The following is a 17,936-nucleotide window of genomic DNA, read 5'->3' on the forward strand; positions in this document are numbered from 1 at the left end:
ACTAGTTTTTGCACCCATTATTGATAATTCTTGTTTGAATCAATTATTATGGTTGTTGCCAAGTAGTTAATTTTTAATTCCATCATTCCTTTACATTTATTGCTTTTCCCTCTTTCCTGACTAATTATCCCTTGTCGCTTACTTGTGCCCCATGGGAAAGCTTCCTGAGTAAACTACTCGAATGTAGGCCTTTTTGTAAGAATCTGCATTTAATTGGGCTCAGTCTTAAGGTACCTCAAACTCAGTGTATCTAAAATTGAATTCAGTTTTTCCTCTCTCATTTATCCTTTAAAAGAATTTTTTGGTTCACATTTAGTTATCATTTTTTCAAGTCAGAAGCATGATTGTGACACTTCTTCATTCCTCACCAAGTTCTGTGGCTCTTATGTCCTAGTCACCTATCACTATTGGTAATCAGCACTCTCCCATTCCACTACTTCTGCCTTTGCTCAGACTCTGATCAGCTATTATCTGGGTTATTAGGGTAGTCTTTCAACTGTTATTTCCGTTATCGTCTCTTTCCAGTTTATTGTTCACAAATTTTCCTGAGTTATCTTTCTAAAATACAAATAAGATTAAAAAAGCGCAAATATGATTATATTGATTTCCTATTTAAAACATTTCAGAGACACCTCATCACCCATAGCTTCTTAGTATGGAAGATGAAGTTCTTTGTGATTTTTCTTTTTAAAGTTGTCTTTCTTCTTCTCAAGAGAATCTTTTTCTCCAGCTGCCCCTGGCAGCAAGTATGTTCTAGAGCAGAGGTTGGCAAATTTCTTAAAGGGCTTAATGGGAAATAATTTAGGCTTTACAAGTGGCATATGATCCCGGTTGCATGCATTTTTTCTCTTTTTTTAAACCTTTAAAAATATAAAAGACATTCTTAGCTTGTGGGCCATACAAAAATAGTCTGGGTGGAATTTGGCTGACTGTAATTTATGGGCCCCTGTTCTCTAGCCACACGAAGCCAATGTGTCATATTTTTCATTAGTCTCTTCTCTTACACGAGCTATTGGTTTGTGCTATTGGAATATCCTTCCTAAGTAGCAGACTTCTTTCCATCATCCTTCAAAATCTAGCTCAGGTTAACTTCTTAGTGAATCCTGTGTTCTTTCAGGCATAGGTTAATCATCCCCTTTTTTTGCTACCTGTGTGCACCATATATCCTTGTTACTGCCCTCATTAGTAATGTAGCTATATGTATACATGTGTTTGCCTTTTCCCAGAAGGAGCTCATTGATGAAAAAACATGCTTCATTGTTAAATCTTCCTCCTCCTAAATATTTTTACTTGAATTGAAAGAAAAATTTAAAAATTGAAAGAATGAGATGAAATAGTGTATGGCTGACTAATAAGCTAATAAAATATATCTAAAATCGTTATATATGTTCTAGCTCTTAAAATTAAAGAGGATATCCTCTTCTCTGGTACATTTTTTTCCTTCTGTATTTAAAATTAATGTACATTTAGGCTATGAAAGTATAGAGAGTAAAGAACCAGTTCCTGTGCAGCTGCCACCCTGGGTACAAAACCGTTCCTGCAGTTGAAGTCTCTCCTTTTCCCTTTCTTCTTGGCCTGTTATAATTTCTGTGCATGATTTTATACTTTTGCCACATACTTAATGTATCTAAAAACACAATATAGGTTTGTTTGCTATTGACTTTAAATAAATAATACATGTTTTTCTGCAACTTGTTTCTTGTTTTACATTGTTCTGAGATTTATCCATGTTGATATGTGTAATTTACATTAATTCGCTTTGCTGCATGTCTTTCATTCTAACATGCACAATTTTCCCCACGTTTTCACATCTTTGAAATTGTGATAGTATCTTAATTAGTGTCTTAACCTTATAATTGTTTTCTTTTTGCAGTACAGAAATATATGATGATTGTGCTATAAGCCACAGTTGTGTGTTGTATGAAAAAGTCAAAACAACTATATCCATTCCTTTTCTGACGGTTGCTTCAAAATTTTGTTCCTGTGCAGCAGTGAACATTATTTTACCTGTTTTTGTTTGTTTGATTAGTGCTTTTACCTTCTTATTTTTTATTTTTTTTAAATACTAAAAATGTTTTGTATTGGGGTGTAGCCATTTAACAGTGTTGTGATAGTTTGAGGTGAACAGTGAAGGGTCTCGGCCGTACATAGTCATGTATCCATTCTCCCCCAGACCCCCTTCCCATCCAGGCTGGCACATAACATTGAGCAGAGTTCCATGTACTAAACAACAGGTTTTTGTTGGTTATCCACTTTAAATATAGCAGTGTGTACATGACCTTCCCAAAGTCCTTAACTGTCCCTTCCGCCTGGCAACCGTGAGTTAGTTTTCTGTGAGTCTCTTTCTGTTTTGTAAGTAAGTTCATTTGTATCACTTCTTTTTAGATTCCACATATAAGGGATGAGATGTGATGTTTTTCCTTCTCTGTATGACTTACTTCTCTCAGTATGACACTGTCTGGATCCATCTATATTGCTGCAAATGGCCTTATTTCATTCTTTTTACTGACTGAGTAGTATTCCGTTGTGTGTGTGTATATGTGTGTGCATATGTATATATATACACTGCATCTTCTCTATCCCTTCCTGTAGATGGACATTTAAGTTGTTTCTGTGTCTTGGCCATTGTAAACAGTGCTGCAGTGAACACCAGGGTGCATGTATCTTTTGGGGCCATGTTTTTCACTGGATATATGTGAATTAATTAATCTCTGCGAGTTTTTTAGACATTAAAATACTCTCATAGATTATTAACTCATATATCATTTGAAATATATGTTGACAATTAGGTCAGTTAACAGGAATTCAAACTTCCGCCCAAATAATACAGTGTTTGGAAAAGGTTTTCATTTGTGGTATCATCATAATTATTTCAGGGGGTGATGTTTTAGAAAATCTATACAATAAACTAATATTAATTTTAAAGTTACATTTATGAGCTAATCCAAGATAAGATGGTTAAAGTGGCATTACAATAATAAATAGTTGTGCAGTTAATAGCTTTTTTCAGTCACTCTAAGTCAAGTTGTGTGATACTTGTCTTTAGCGTTCTTCTCTATGTTTGATATCTTGTCCTTCAGCTTTAAAGCTCTTAAGAAGAAGGTCCTTTTATCCCTCAATAAAATGTTGACGAATTCTCAGTTGAAACAGAAATGAAGTTCTGATATTGATTGCATGGTGTCCAGTTACAAATATCATAAAAATGTTTCTGAATGAAAATATTTTAAAAATGGAAAAAAATGGAAACCTTTTCTAAGTATATTTATGAAAACAAAGCTTTTAAGTCTGTGCATGAACCAAACTGGAACAATTTATTATTTACATGAAACTAGATTAGAAGACAGTTTTGTTACCTTGAAGACTTCTGTCTCATTTGATCTCTTTGTCAGATCTAATGAATCAGTCATTTGTACAAAAATTAGAGTTGTGATAAAACTAGTGTTTGCAATATCATATAAAAAAATAAGTGAAAATGTGTGAAACTGTAGAACACCTTGAGTCTATTCGTTTAACTCTGCTAGACTTTGTGAAGAATGCAGAAGTAGTATAAGACTCTGATAACAAAGTCTTGCAGAGATGTTGGTACATTCATGTTCACAGCAGCATTATTCACAGTAGTTGAAAGGTAGAAGCAACCCATGTATCTTTAGATGACTGAATGGATAAAAATATGGCATAAACATCAGTGGGATATTAGCTTTAAAAAGAAAATTCTGACACATGCTGCAACATGGATGAACCTCGTGGACATTACGCTAAATGGAATAAGCCAGTCATCACTGACTTGATGGACGTGAGTCTCAGTGAACCCCGGGAGTTGGTGATGGACAGGGAGGCCTGGCGTGCTTCGATTCATGGGGTCGCAAAGAGTTGGATACGACTGAGCAACTGATCTGATCTCATCTGATCTGAAAAGGATAAATGTATAACTAAACTCATGGGTAGTCAGAATTGTAGATGTAGAGTATAGAATGCTGGTTGCCAGGGGCTAGTGAGAGGGGACAATGGACAGTTGTTTAATGGGTAGAATTTTAGTTCAGAAGAGGGAAAAAAGTTCTGGATATGGATGATGGTAATGGTTGCACAATAGTGGGAATAACTTTAATGCCACTGAGCTGTACAGTTAAAAATGGTAAATTTTTTGTTATGTATATTTTACCACAGTTTAAGGAAAAAAAATTAATGAAGTTTGAATAAGTAGAAGAAGAAAGTTGAGTAAGGAGAATGCAAGGCATTAAATATATTTTTGATAGAATATTTTAAATAAGAACCTTATTACATAGTACCATGTTTAAGTTTGGCAGAAAATGACCCAGAATTTTCATATTGGCTCAGTGGGTAAAGAATCCACCTGCAATGCAGGAGACTCAGGAGATGCGGGTTTGATTCCTGGGTCGGGAAGATCCCCTGGAGGAGGACATGGCAACCCATTCCAGTATCCTTGCCTGGAGAATCCCATGGTCAGAGGAGCCTAAGGGGTACAGTCCATTGAGTTGTGAAGAGTCAGACATGACTGAAGTGACATGAGCACGCAAGATGTTCAAAGTATTTCTATCTCTGCTCCCTCCCTCCCTTTTCAGAAGGTCTGATATTGTATAATAATAATATTATAATGTATTATTATAAGAAAAAAGAAACTATCTCTTTATGGTTAGTGGTGGTTTGGTTATCAACATTGGTTACATTGCTGTTTCAGTAATTGTAAAAGGATGTGAAGAATTTAGATAGATATCAGATGAGTCTTAAAATTTTTTTTAGAGGAATGGGAAAATAAGGCCTGTTCAAGTACCCGAGATTATTAAACCTGAGGAATGGAAGCTTAATGGTTGCTCTACCAGGAGGCTTGACTGTCCTCAGAGTGCCTGTACAGGTAGCTTCAGCTTTCAAAAGGGTAATATTCCAAAACTTCATTTCTTAGTCAGATGGTAAGAACAAATGACAGAGTTTATGAAATACAGCTGCAGAGGTGTAACAGTATGTATAGCAATGAAAAATAATAGGAAGTATGTAGTAGTGAACTAAATCAGTGTTTGGAACCTAAGCAGCTTCTGGGAGTAATGACTATACTCAGTAAAATTCATGAACACCAAGGATGAGAGACTCCTCTCAGGTTCTGAGTTAATGTGATGGTGGGCGGGAGAAGGGAAAGACTTAATACCTGTGGTCAGTTTGATTAGTAATTTAGAGTTCCTTTCTTGTGGTCTATTATAACAACTATCTCCAGCGTTACCCCCTCCCCCCTCTTTCTTATGTGCTGTGTAAATTATGTGACACTTCTACCTTGTGTCTTAGAAAGAATTTTCTAAAATGCTTTTCGAGATTGGTACCCCAGCGCACAGTGTTGGTGAGAGGTAATTACTTTTTCTAAGCTTCCTTTAGTTGGCCCTTGGATTAAGCTGATTGTCTGCCTTCTGGCTTGGCATGTTGGAAAAGGAAAAGTAGTGACAGCTGGATTCAGAAATTGCATTAGTTTCTTTAACATCTCCAGGTAAATTATCTGGCTTTTGGCTGTTGTCCATGTTCAGTTTAGTCACTCAGTCGTGTCCGACTCTTTGCAACCCCATGGATTGCAGCACGCCAGGCTTCCCTGCTTCCCTGTGTATCACCAGCTTCTGGAGCTTGCTCAGACTCGGGTCCATCGAGTTGATGATGCCATCCAACCATCTCATCCTCTGTCGTCCCGTTCTCCTGCCTTCAGTCTTTCCCAGCATCAGGGTCTTTTGCAGTGAGTCAGTTCTTCACATCAGGTGGCCAAAGTATTGGAGTTTTAGCTACATCATCAGTCCTTCCAATGAATATTCAGAACTGATTTCTTTTAGGATTGACTAGTTTGATCTCCTTGCAGTCCAAGGGACTCTCGAGTCTTCTCCAACACCACAGTTCAAAAGCATCAATTCTTCGGCCCTTAGCTTTTTTTATAGTCCACCTCTCACATCCATACATGACTACTGGAAAAATCACAACTTTGACTAGACTGACCTTTGTTGGCAAAGTAATGTCTCTGCTTTTTCATATGCTGTCTAGGTTGATCATAACTTTTCTTCCAAGGAGCAAGCGTCTTTTAATTTCATGGCTGCAGTCACCATCTGCAGTGATTTTGGAGCCCCCAAAATAAAGTCTGTCACTGTTGCCATTGTTTTCCCATCTGTTTGCCATGAAGTGATGGGACCGGATGCCATGATCTTAGTTTTCTGATTGTTGAGCTTTAAGCCAACTTTTTCACTTTCATCAAGAGGATCTCTGGTTCTTCTTGGCTTTGCTGATCTCACACGCTAGCAAAGTAATGCTCAAAATTCTCCAAGCCAGGCTTCATGAGTACGTGAACCGTAAACTTCCAGATGTTCAAGCTGGATTTAGAAAAGCCAGAGAAACCAGAGATTAGATTGCCAACATCCGGTTGGATCATATTAAAAGCAAGAGAGTTCCAGAAAAATATCTACTTCTGCTTTATTGACTGTGCCAAAGCCTTTGACTGTGTGGATCACAACAAACTATGGAAAATTCTTAAAGAGATGGGAATACCAGACTACTTGACCTGCATCCTGAGAAATCTGTATGCAGGTCAAGAAGCAACAGTTAGAACCGGACATGGAACAACAGACTGGTTCCAAATTGGGAAAGGAGTGCGTCAAGGCTGTATATTGTCACCCTGCTTATTTAACTTATATGCAGAGTACATCATGTGAAATGCTGGGCTGGATGAAGCACAAGCTGGCATCAAGATTGCCAGGAGAAATATCAATAACCTCAGATATGCAGATGGTACCACCCTTATGGCATAAAGTTGTCCATGTAACACCTTGGTTTAACATGGCATGGATTGGCCTAGGAGGGTATATCTTTTATTCTCTAGAACTTCAACCTGATGTTTCAGACTTGAGGGCCCTGAATTGGTCAGACTTGAATTTGCCTAGGTTTTTGTACAGACTAGATCATTGATTCTCAGATGTTAGTGTGAATCTAAATGGCCTTGGGAACTTGTACACATATAGGTACTTGAACCTCATTGCAGACTTACTGAACCAGAATCTTTCTGGAATTTTAAATATATTTTTACTGAACTTTGTATTAAGGAAAAATGTAAGCATTCAAAAGGAGACAGGATAGTATGATGACCCCTTTTTACTTACAATTAAGCTCCTTTGATAATTTATGGCTAATCTCATTTTATCTATATCCCCATCCACTTTCTCTTCTCTATTAGTTTGAAGCATATCCCAGGTATATTATTTCATGTTGAAATTTTTTTATGTATATATTTTATTAGGTTTCCAGATGATTAAAAAACTTTTGAACAGTTAATACATGTACAAAGTAAAAAATAAGGTGGTTAAAAGAACATATAAAGTAAATCTTTCTCATTGCCCCCAGTAGTCTTACTATTCTCTAAGGCAAAGCAGCCTATAACTTATTTATGTTTATATAGATACTAATATATTTGCAAAAATATAGATATATAATTCCCCCTTTAATTAAACATATATGGTAATATCTATTGTAAAGTACACATTTTCCTAAATTTTGCCTTTTTCATATTACAATATTGGGAATCAGGTTGCAGCAGGTTAAATAGGTTGTTTTCATTCTTTTTCAAGAAGATTCTAGTTGGTCTGTGTATCAGAGTGGATGTCACTCACGCCTTTTGCATGGGTGTTTAGGTTTCCAGTGTTGTGTCTCTGCACATAGTGCTCCATGAATACCTTGCACCATATCTGAATTGTCAGATTCTTGATCAGAGAACATGCATGCATGTGTGCTAAATCACTTCAGTCGTGTCAGAGTCTTTGTGACCCATTGGACTGTAGCCCACCAGGCTCCTCTGTCCATGGGATTATCCAGGCTCACTAGTTCCATTTAAAAAATTATTTTCCTGTCTCTCCTGTTTATGTTCATGCTTTTCTCTAAATCTATTAGTATATTTTACACGTGCTACTTTAGGAATTTTGTTTATTGACTGTCATTCTGTGTGTTTCTGTGATTGTGGGTTACAGAAGGGATTTGAAATAAGAATGGTAATGTTAAGTTATTGAAGATGAGGGTGGGGAGCTTCACAGTGTCATGTGAGCTTGATATGTTCAGAAGGAGTTATTGATGTGGCTTTGCATCATTAAAAAGATGATAAATTGGTGGAGTTTGAAAAACTCCCCTGAGTAACAGCATAGAACAGATGCCAACAAGAATTTAAGAAAATGGATGAAAAGGTTTAGATCTAGGATTTCAATTTACAATTTCTCATATATGTTGAACCATAAATCTTAATTTGTGTAATAAGTTTTTGTAGCTGATTGCTTACTAAAGCCAGGTCAACTTAAGAAAGTGGTAGTAACAAGAATTGTTTAGGAAGTTGAAAGAGGCATAAATTTATGCCTTTTACCTGAAGGGGCAGTGTATCTTCCTGTTTTTACTTCACCTTAGGTATATGACCTTGAACCAATTAACTAGTCCCTTTGGGCTTCCCAGGTGGCGATAGTGGTAAAGAACCTGCCTGCCGATGCAGGAGACATAAGAGATGCAGGTTCGATTCCTGTGTTGGGAAGATCCCCTGGAGGAGGGCATGGCAACCCACTCCAGTATTTTTGCCTGGAGAATCCCATGGATAGAGGAGCTTGGTGGGCTGAAGTCTGTAGGGTCACAGAGAGTTGGACATGACTGAAGCAACTTAGCGTGCATGCATTGAGCTTTAATTTTCTTAACAGCAAACTTGGACTATATAAAATACTGCAAATAAAGCATTTGTCAAACTGTTGCATAGTAGGTGGTAGCTCTTATTATTTTAAGTGCTGCATATATTACATATTGTAATGGCAATCTGTTGGTTATTTTATTTATTTATTTGACTGTTCTGGGTCTTAGTTGCCACATATGGGATCTAGTTCCCCAGCCAGGAACCAAACCCACATCCCCGGCATTGGGAGCAAGGAGTCTTAATCACTGGGCCACCAGGAAAGTCCCATTTTTTAGAAGAATGGAAATATTTTGAAATCAATTCCCAAACAACATTTATTAAAAACCAACTTTATATTCGGAGTACTTTGTTTTAGATCTCGTGAGAAAGACTGTTTTATACACTGACAATTATAATGTCAGTCATGTCATATCATGCCTGGAGCATGAGCAGTGAGTATATGTGTTCTAGGAAAGGCTTCATCAGGAAGGTATTGTATTAGGAATTCCCTGGTGATCCAGTTGTTACGACTCAGTGTTTTCACAGCAGAGGACTGGACCAAAAAAAAAAAAAAAGGAAGGACAACCACTGTATCACTTTGATTTGAATGTAAAGGAATTTACTGTTAATACGTGTTCAGGGATGATATGAAAAGGACTTTAAAGAGAACATCATGAAAATGACTTACATACTTATTTTTACAATTGGTTTTTTTTTTTTTCCCAAGGTAGTTCTTGAGCTTTAAGTTTAAGGAATATGACATTTGTGTAATATATATTTTCTGGTCTGATCATTGGTTCATAAATGATATATTGGTAATAGAATGCTTACTTTTGCTAGATGTATACAGCTTAAGGATCTGTACATTTTCTTTTGGAGGGAAAATAGTTGGTACAGTTCCTTGGGCATATCTTCGCCATTGTAGCTTGTCAATAAATATTGATTCAATGAAGGTTCTCAACTATTTAGTCCCAACCTTTCATACAATGCACAAAATATCTGAAACACTAACTAAAATGGAGACGGTGAAAATGTTTATCTTCTCCAAGGTGAAGAAAATCTTCATGGAACTTAACTGTTTTTATAAATTATGGACTTGACTCGTTAAAAGTTTTCTTCACGAGAGTTAAAAAATTGAACTTTTGTAGCTAATGTGACCCTTTTGTTTGTTTGTTTGTTTTTGTAGGTATGGCCTCACAAGTCTTGGTCTACCCACCGTATATTTATCAAACTCAGTCAAGTGCCTTTTGTAGTGTGAAGAAACTCAGAGTAGAGCCAAGCAGTTGTGTATTCCAGGAAAGAAACTATCCACGGACCTATGTGAATGGTAGAAACGTTGGGAATTCTCATCCTCCCACGAAGGGTAGTGCTTTTCAGACAAAGATACCATTTAACAGACCTCGGGGACACAACCTTTCTTTGCAGACAAGTGCTGTTGTTATAAAAAACCCTGCGGGTGCTACAAAGGTTATAGCAGCTCAGGCGCCGCAAACTCAAGTGGAGGCACCTCAGATCGGGGCGTGGCGGCACAGGTTCAGTTTCCTAGAAGGCCCCCAGCGATGTGGATTGAAGCGCAAGAGTGAGGAGTTGGATAATCATAGCAGCGCAATGCAGATTGTCGATGAGGTGTCCATACTTCCTGCAATGTTGCAAACCAACATGGGAAATCCAGTGACAGTTGTGACAACTACCACAGGAACCAAACAGAACTGTACCACTGGAGAAGGTGACTATCAGTTAGTGCAACATGAAGTCTTATGCTCCATGAAAAATACTTACGAAGTCCTTGATTTCCTTGGTCGAGGCACTTTTGGCCAGGTAGTCAAATGCTGGAAAAGAGGGACAAATGAAATTGTAGCAATCAAAATTTTGAAGAACCACCCTTCGTATGCACGTCAAGGTCAGATAGAAGTGAGCATATTAGCAAGGCTCAGTACTGAAAATGCTGATGAATATAACTTTGTGCGAGCTTACGAATGCTTTCAGCACCGTAACCATACTTGTTTAGTCTTTGAGATGCTGGAACAAAATTTGTATGACTTTCTGAAACAAAATAAGTTCAGTCCCCTGCCACTAAAAGTCATTCGACCCATTCTTCAGCAAGTGGCTACTGCACTGAAAAAATTGAAAAGTCTTGGATTAATTCATGCAGACCTCAAACCAGAGAATATTATGTTGGTGGATCCTGTTCGACAGCCATACAGGGTTAAAGTAATAGACTTTGGGTCAGCCAGTCACGTGTCAAAGACTGTTTGTTCAACATATCTGCAATCTCGGTACTATAGGTAGGTGATAATTATTTTTTGGTTATTTGATAAGTGTTAAAATTTTGCTGAATGAAATAATTTTGTGTGTGTATGTGGTGAAAAAGACTGCTTTGGATACATAGATATCAAGATACTTTAGGCATAAAATCTGTTCAGGCAGAATAGAAATTTCTACTGCAAATTTCTGTGCTAAAGACAGTTATTTTTATTGTTAATAGAAGACCTGAAGGATTGGTAGGTGGTTAATGATGATTAAACGGAAGTCTAAATATTGAGAAAGGGTTTATAGTAAATTTTGTACATTTCTTTGGAGAAGGAAATGGCAACCCACTCCAGTACTCTTGCCTGGAGAATTCTGTGGACAGAGGAGCCTGGTAGGCTGCAGTCCATGGGGTCGCACAGAGTCAGGCATGACTGAGCAACAGTCATTTTCTTGGGCATTTTTCAGTGCTTAAGAAAACTAGCTTTTTAAAGATACATCTGATATAACTGAACATTTAGAAAGTTTTAAAAATACAGAAAATCACTTTGATTAGTAATTTTAAGATTTAAACTTACTTCCATGGCTACCACAAATGTTCAAGCTGCTCTTTTGTAACAAGTTTGATTATATTCTTTACATATATGTTTTAGGTAATGTTATTTTGATGTTTGTGCTATGGTTGGAATTTAAAGAAGAAAATAATTTCCATGCAATGTCATGATTAATATAATGCTAGCCTGGAGTACAATAAATGGTCTTGAGGTTAGCTAATCATTACCAAGATTCAGAGTATCTTAAGTTTGTAAGTGTTTTTAAATTCATAGTTGTATAACTTTGAGAAATTCTTTTCATTTCAGCTTAAATGAGTTTTATGGTCTTGGTGTATTCTGGAGCCCCACAAGCCCCAACTCAGCAGGCAAATAAAAGATCTGACAATATTGGCCATTATTAATAAGTTCATAAATAGACAAAAACATGAAGTTTATTGTTGGAAACTGTTAGAACAGGAGAAAGGAAACCCACATTTATGTCACTTGGTTGATAATTAAGTTTACTAAAATATATATTAGAAATCAGAAGTATAGCCTAAATTACCCTTTATATTCCTAATGTTGTAATTTTTAGTCTGAGAGTACTAGGTACTGTTCTTAAAATCTTTAAGATGGCTTAAAAGGTATTGTACTTGTAGCAGTGTCATGAGTCTTAATTGATATCTCCTATAATTGGATTTATTTGACCCTCTGTGCTCCTGACCAAAAACAATTTTTTTCCCCCAATTTAATGTAACACAAAATTAACTTTTAGTTAATTTTTCTCTGGAAAAATTACTTTAATATCTGATATAACAGCATGAGAGGAATAGCATTTCCCCTTTCCCTTGTGTTCTGTGGATTCTGTCTTTTTATGAGTTTTGAGCAGTCAGCTAGCATATTATATAAACCCCCCGGCTCCAGCTGCTTGGGCTCTATATTTAGTTCACTTGTTAGTAAATGACTTCATTATATTTGGGTCCTGCATTATTCGGCATATCAGATTTAGTTATGTGTAATACCTTGACTCCTTTTCTTTATTTGAAATCTTTTCTTTTGGATGAGAGTAAAAAAAGAGCTTTATTTTTATACTTGAGATGATCTGTTTATTAAATGTTTCAAGAGAGTAAAAGAAATCCTTTAAAAAGCAGTCTAAAATACTAAATATTTTATGATATTGGTTTTTAACATTAGGCTTTTGCACAAATAGCCTCTTTTGGGAATGGAAAAATAAGGTATGAATAATTGCTGAGTACAGCTAGTAGTTTCTAATTTGTTTTTATACATAAATTTCTAGTACATAATTTACCTGAATTTCAGAAACTATATAGGTGCTGGACTTACAGTGTTTAGAGTTTAAACAAAAAAAGTTTCTTAATTATAAAAAGATGTGTTATTTAGCATTTTGGTTGTTGTTACGTGGATAAAATTTAAAAATGGAGTTTCTGTTAGTTGGATTCAAGGTTAAAAGAGTTAGGAAATATTATGGTAAATTAGTGAAAATGTAATGTAGTCCTTAATCAGGTACTGTTTTAATGTTTTGTATAATTTTGCATAAAAATAGCAGGTAACCATTATTTTTCAGCATTGGTGTGTACTTTATCAATTCTACCTTGCTTTGACTGAGTTTACTTATAAACCTGATGAGGCAATAAGCAAAAGTGTCTCATACTTGATTTTTTACTCTTTGTTTAAAATATATTGTACTTAAAAAATGAAAGCAGGAAGTGGCAACTTACCAAATTAAATATTTTTGAACCAATCACAGTGGGAACACGTAGCCCAAGTTCCAAAGTAAACGATTTGTGTTTAAACACAGGTTCATGTGTTACTGTTTCTTTGAACCGCGCAGCACAGAAACATAGTAGGGATATCTTAAAATAGACAGAGGACGGTGGCCAGAAATTGTTGACTGCTATAGATGGTGAGGCTGTCTAGCTCTTGTAGTGATATAAGCCAGAAGTACATGCTAAGGGCATTGATTTGCTCAAGGTCAGCATGTTCTAAATTCAGCTGCTTGAGTATGGTTTCTGTCAAGAACACGTAGGGCTCCTCAATGCATAAAAGGTTTTAGCAGCAGAAGGGGCTGTATTTATGAGGTGTGGTGGCAACATTCAGGTCATAAATATCTTTTTCTTCTTTTTTTAAATACAGAATTTTAGCCTGTGGTTCTGAGTCATTTCAGAACATAGACAGGAAAGTGGGCTGGAAAGTAACCTGTATAGCGGTTGTATTCTTTGCTACTTGACTGAATAATTTAGCATTAATTTTTAGCATTAGTGGTTGTTGAAGTAAATGCTGCTTTTTTGGCATATAATAGTTGACAAAGAGATATGTAAGGTAAAAAAAACAATTCAGGCTTACCAGCTTTTGTTTAGCTTGTTCCTAACCCCTCATGCCTTTTTTAAACCCTAAGTATCAAAGACAGTTTCTGTAACAAAATTAAAACACACAGGATGACCTATTAATAAAATAACCAGTATTTTATATAGGGTACTTTTTTCAAGTGCTTTTAAATAAAATTCCTAGTTTGTTTTTCCTATCTCAATTTCTGTGTTCTTAGATAAAACGGTTGGTGGAATTCCTGTTTAAAAAGTAGAAAACAGGCTTATACAAGTAAGACAGGTCCAAGTTCACAGTGCAAGCTTATCAGAATTTTTGTTGAGCCCTTTCTGTATGCTTGTGCTAGATGCTAGGGATACAGAGGTGGTAAAAACAGTTTCCTCATTTAATGCAGGAGAAAAAATAGTTTGTGTCAAGAAGTTCTAGGGCAGAACCCTGTGTAGGGTGTTTTGGGAACCCAGAGGAGAGCACTGCCTAATCCGAGAGTTTAGAGAGGGATCTGGGAAGAGATGACTCTTGACTTGAATGAGCCTTCAAAGGAGAGAGGGGGTTGTAGTCAATTAGTCTTTTTTTCTTTTTGGCTTGTGGGATTTTAGTTCCCTGACCAGGGACTGAACCTGGGCCATAGCAGTGAAAGCTCTGAGTCTTAACCATTGGACCTCCAGGGAATCCCAAGGATGGACTAGTCTTAAGGAGTGTTCTCTGTCCCACAGCCACCCTTACCTAAGAGCTCAATATTGGCTGAAATTGCTGGTAGCTTCTTGTCTGTATCAAAGAACTTGTTTTGTTTGGGAATCTTTATTAGACAAACATAAAGTTGTCATTTGGGTTTAGTTTTAACAGATGTTTTAATAGACGATTCCAAAAGTCTATAATGTGATTTTCAATGCCATAGATTGTGGTCACAGACATAAATTACTCCATATATTAGGCCTTCAAATAAAAATTTTGACAGCGCTCTTAAAAGTTTTTTTTTTTTAAACAGCTTTATTGAGCTATAATTCCCATACTACTAATTTTATCCATTTAAAGTGCACATTCATTGTCCCTTAGTATGTTCACAGTTGTGCACCATCACCGCACTTTTAGAACATTTTCTTTACCCCCTAAGAACCCCCGCTCCTGCTCCCTAGCATGCTTTAGGCATCTTTCCCCGATCTTCCCACCCTTCTAGCCCTAGGCAACCAAAAATCTACTTTCTGTCTCTACAGATTTGCATATTCCAAACATCTCATATGAATGTAATCATACAATATGTTGCTCTTTTTAACTGGCTTTTTCCGCCCACTTAGCATAATGTTTTCAAGATTCATCTATATTGTAGCAGGTATCAGCACTTCATTTTTTTGTTGTTGACAAATAATTCCATTTATAGATATACCACATTTTATATATCCATTCATCAGCTGGTGGAGGCCTCAGTGAAAAGATAATGTGAATAGAAAACTCTAATCTGGCCCATGTTTAAGTCTTTCATTCAAAATACTTAGTGCCTATAAAGTGTAAAGTATTTCCTGGGTGCCGGTTATTCATTGAGGAGCAAAAATAAAGACCCTACTATTATGATGCTTACAATCTAATGTGTAGATAACCAGAAAAGTAAAGTATTCTAATTGGAAAAGAACAGGGAGAGAGACTAACAAGATAAACTTATTTTTTTGTTTTGTCTTAATTATTTTAGGCAATAAAAAGTTGCAAAAATTGTGAGAAGAATTTTTTTTATGCCCTTGATAAGTGTTTCAAATTTACCACCCCGGTTTCATCCTCATTCTCTTTCTATGTGCGTTATACACAGATACACATGTACATTTGTTGTTACAGTGTTTGAGAGCAAGTTTTAGATGTAAAACCCCTTTACCTCTAAATACTTAACGATGTATAAGAGGTTGTGTGTATTCCTAAACCTAAGGACATCCTCTTGCATAACCCCAGTGCAATAATCAGAATCATTGTTGGTTGACATCAGTATTATTGATTTGATGAACTGAACTGCTCAATACTATTTGGTTTAAGGGAATTAAAATCAATTCAGCACTAGTAGCTTTACAGACTTAATTCAGATTTTACCAGTTGTCATGTTTTGCCGTATATACACAATAGAATACTACTTAGCCATAAAAGAGAATGAAACTTTGCCATTTGCAATAATATGGATGTACTTGGAGGGTATAATGCTAAGTGAAATAAGTCAGTCAGAGAAAAACAAATACTGTATGATAACGTATGAAATCTAAAAAATAAAACAAACTAGTGAGTGTAACAAAAGAGAAACAGATCTAGAGAACAAACTAGTTCTCATTGGGGAGAGGAAAGAGGAGAGAGGAGAAGCAAGATAAGGGTAAGGAGTTAAGAGGCACAAACTATGACATATAAAATAAATAAGATACAAGCATATATTGTAAAACACAGGGAATATAGTTGATATTCTATAACAACTGTAAATGGAGTATAACCTTTAAAAATTGTGAATCACTGTGTTGTACTTATATACTAAAACTTACATACTTAAGTATATATGTGCTTATATACTTAAAACATACACTATTGTATTTCAACTATATGACGCTTTTGAAGAGTACAAACCAGTTATTTTGTACAATGTTGTCAGTTTGAGTTTGTCAAACATGTTGATATTTTCAGGTTAAGTATTTTAACTTACAGAAATGATGCTTTGTCCTCAAATATTGGGAGGCATATGCTGTCAGTTTGTCTCATTACTAGTAATGCTAACTTTGATCACTTGATTGAGGGGGTGACTGCCAGATTTTTCCCCCATAAGGTTTATTTTTGTATCTTGTGATACTTTGAGACTATTCACAGTCGCTGTTTCTTATCTTAATTTCACAGGCCAGTTTTAGCGTCCATTGATGAATATGGCCTTTAACAGTTATTAACTTAGGGGCTGCAAAAATGATGACTTTCAGGCTCTATCATTTAAGGAATTCTCCTATGAGGAAGAGCTTTCTTTTACTCTGTTTGTTGTTGTATAGACTTACAGGTTCATATGCAGTGGGTTGGAATTCATTACTTGTCATTTGCTTTACTGCACAGTTGTCCTGAATTGTCTAGCAAGAGCCTTTTAATTTTTTTAAAAATTTAATTCCTTTATTTATTTTTGGCTGTGCTGGGTCTTCGTTGCTGTGTGAGCTTTCTCTAGTTGGGGTGAGCGGGGGCTGCTCTCCAGCTGTGGTGCACCCGGCTTCTTATTGTGGTGGCTTTTCTTGTTGCAGAGCATGGGGTCCAGAGCACAGGTTCCGCACTTGCAGCACACAGGCTTAGTTGCTCTGCAGCATGTGGGATCTTCTGGATCAGGGATTGAACCCGGGTCTCCTGCATTGGCAGGCGGATTCTTTACTGCTGAGCCACCAGGGAAGCCCTAGGAAGAGCCTTTTGAAGTTTGCTCTTGTGTACCTTTGACATGGCCCCGTCCTTCCTTGAGAGCTTACTTGCTGGCATCTCGAGCTGTTCCAGGTTTACTCTGTACTTTTCTTGTTCCATACTTTGTATTGGCTATTTTTCTACAGGACTCTGGTTCCTTTTGTTGGAGATGATAGTAAAGCAGTGAATTCATACTGACATGTTTATTTCCGTCACCTCAGAGTTCATTCTCTCCTTCTTCCTTTATTTATGATCTCTTCTCTTATATCGAGAAACTTGGCTCTCATTATCCACAGTGTTACTTATTTGCTCAATTTCAGAATACACTTCAAGTAGTTTTGGAATTGCTAACCCATACCACTGCTAATTTACTAACAAGAGTGCACATTTATTTATAATTTTTATTCTTAGCCTTAGACTTGGAGAATGTGTTCAAAGTACTATATTCCAAAGTTAATTAGGTTAGTTCTTCCTCCGCCCCCTTCCCCCATCTTCAATGTGATTGTTTTTTATTTGAAATATAATTAAGTTCATTTCATTATATTCCATTTTGGGTCCTCTGTGTTCTTATTTATTAGACCATATGAAATATTAAAATAGTTAATGTTACTTAGTATATATGACTTGTGAGGTTGATACTTTATATATTTGCACATTAATAGGTTTTAAAGTAAGTTTTATGATACTCTTGGTATATAGGTATGATATTAGTTTATAAGATAACAATACATAATACATGTGCTAAGTAACATAGTTAGGTATTAGTGGGC

General features: G+C 36.2%; 1 protein-coding gene across 9 annotated transcripts in view; it reads left to right on the plus strand.

Moving 5' to 3' along the window:
* The window catches only part of HIPK3 (homeodomain interacting protein kinase 3), an 83,924-nt gene that overhangs the window by 16,742 nt on the left and 49,246 nt on the right, over positions 1-17,936 (plus strand). For 4 of the 9 annotated variants that reach the window (XM_059874905.1, XM_005216299.5, XM_005216300.5 and 1 more), the window contains exon 2: positions 9,852-10,950. In XM_059874905.1, coding sequence (XP_059730888.1) covers positions 9,852-10,950 — 1,099 coding nt within the window. Of the gene's footprint in view, positions 1-4,060; positions 4,133-9,851; positions 10,951-17,936 lie in introns of those variants that run through there. The other 5 variants (XM_059874902.1, XM_059874903.1, XM_024975435.2 and 2 more) reach the window with 5 other exon arrangements.

This window comes from Bos taurus, chromosome 15 (genome assembly GCF_002263795.3).
Source record: "Bos taurus isolate L1 Dominette 01449 registration number 42190680 breed Hereford chromosome 15, ARS-UCD2.0, whole genome shotgun sequence".
NCBI lineage: Eukaryota > Metazoa > Chordata > Mammalia > Artiodactyla > Bovidae > Bos > Bos taurus.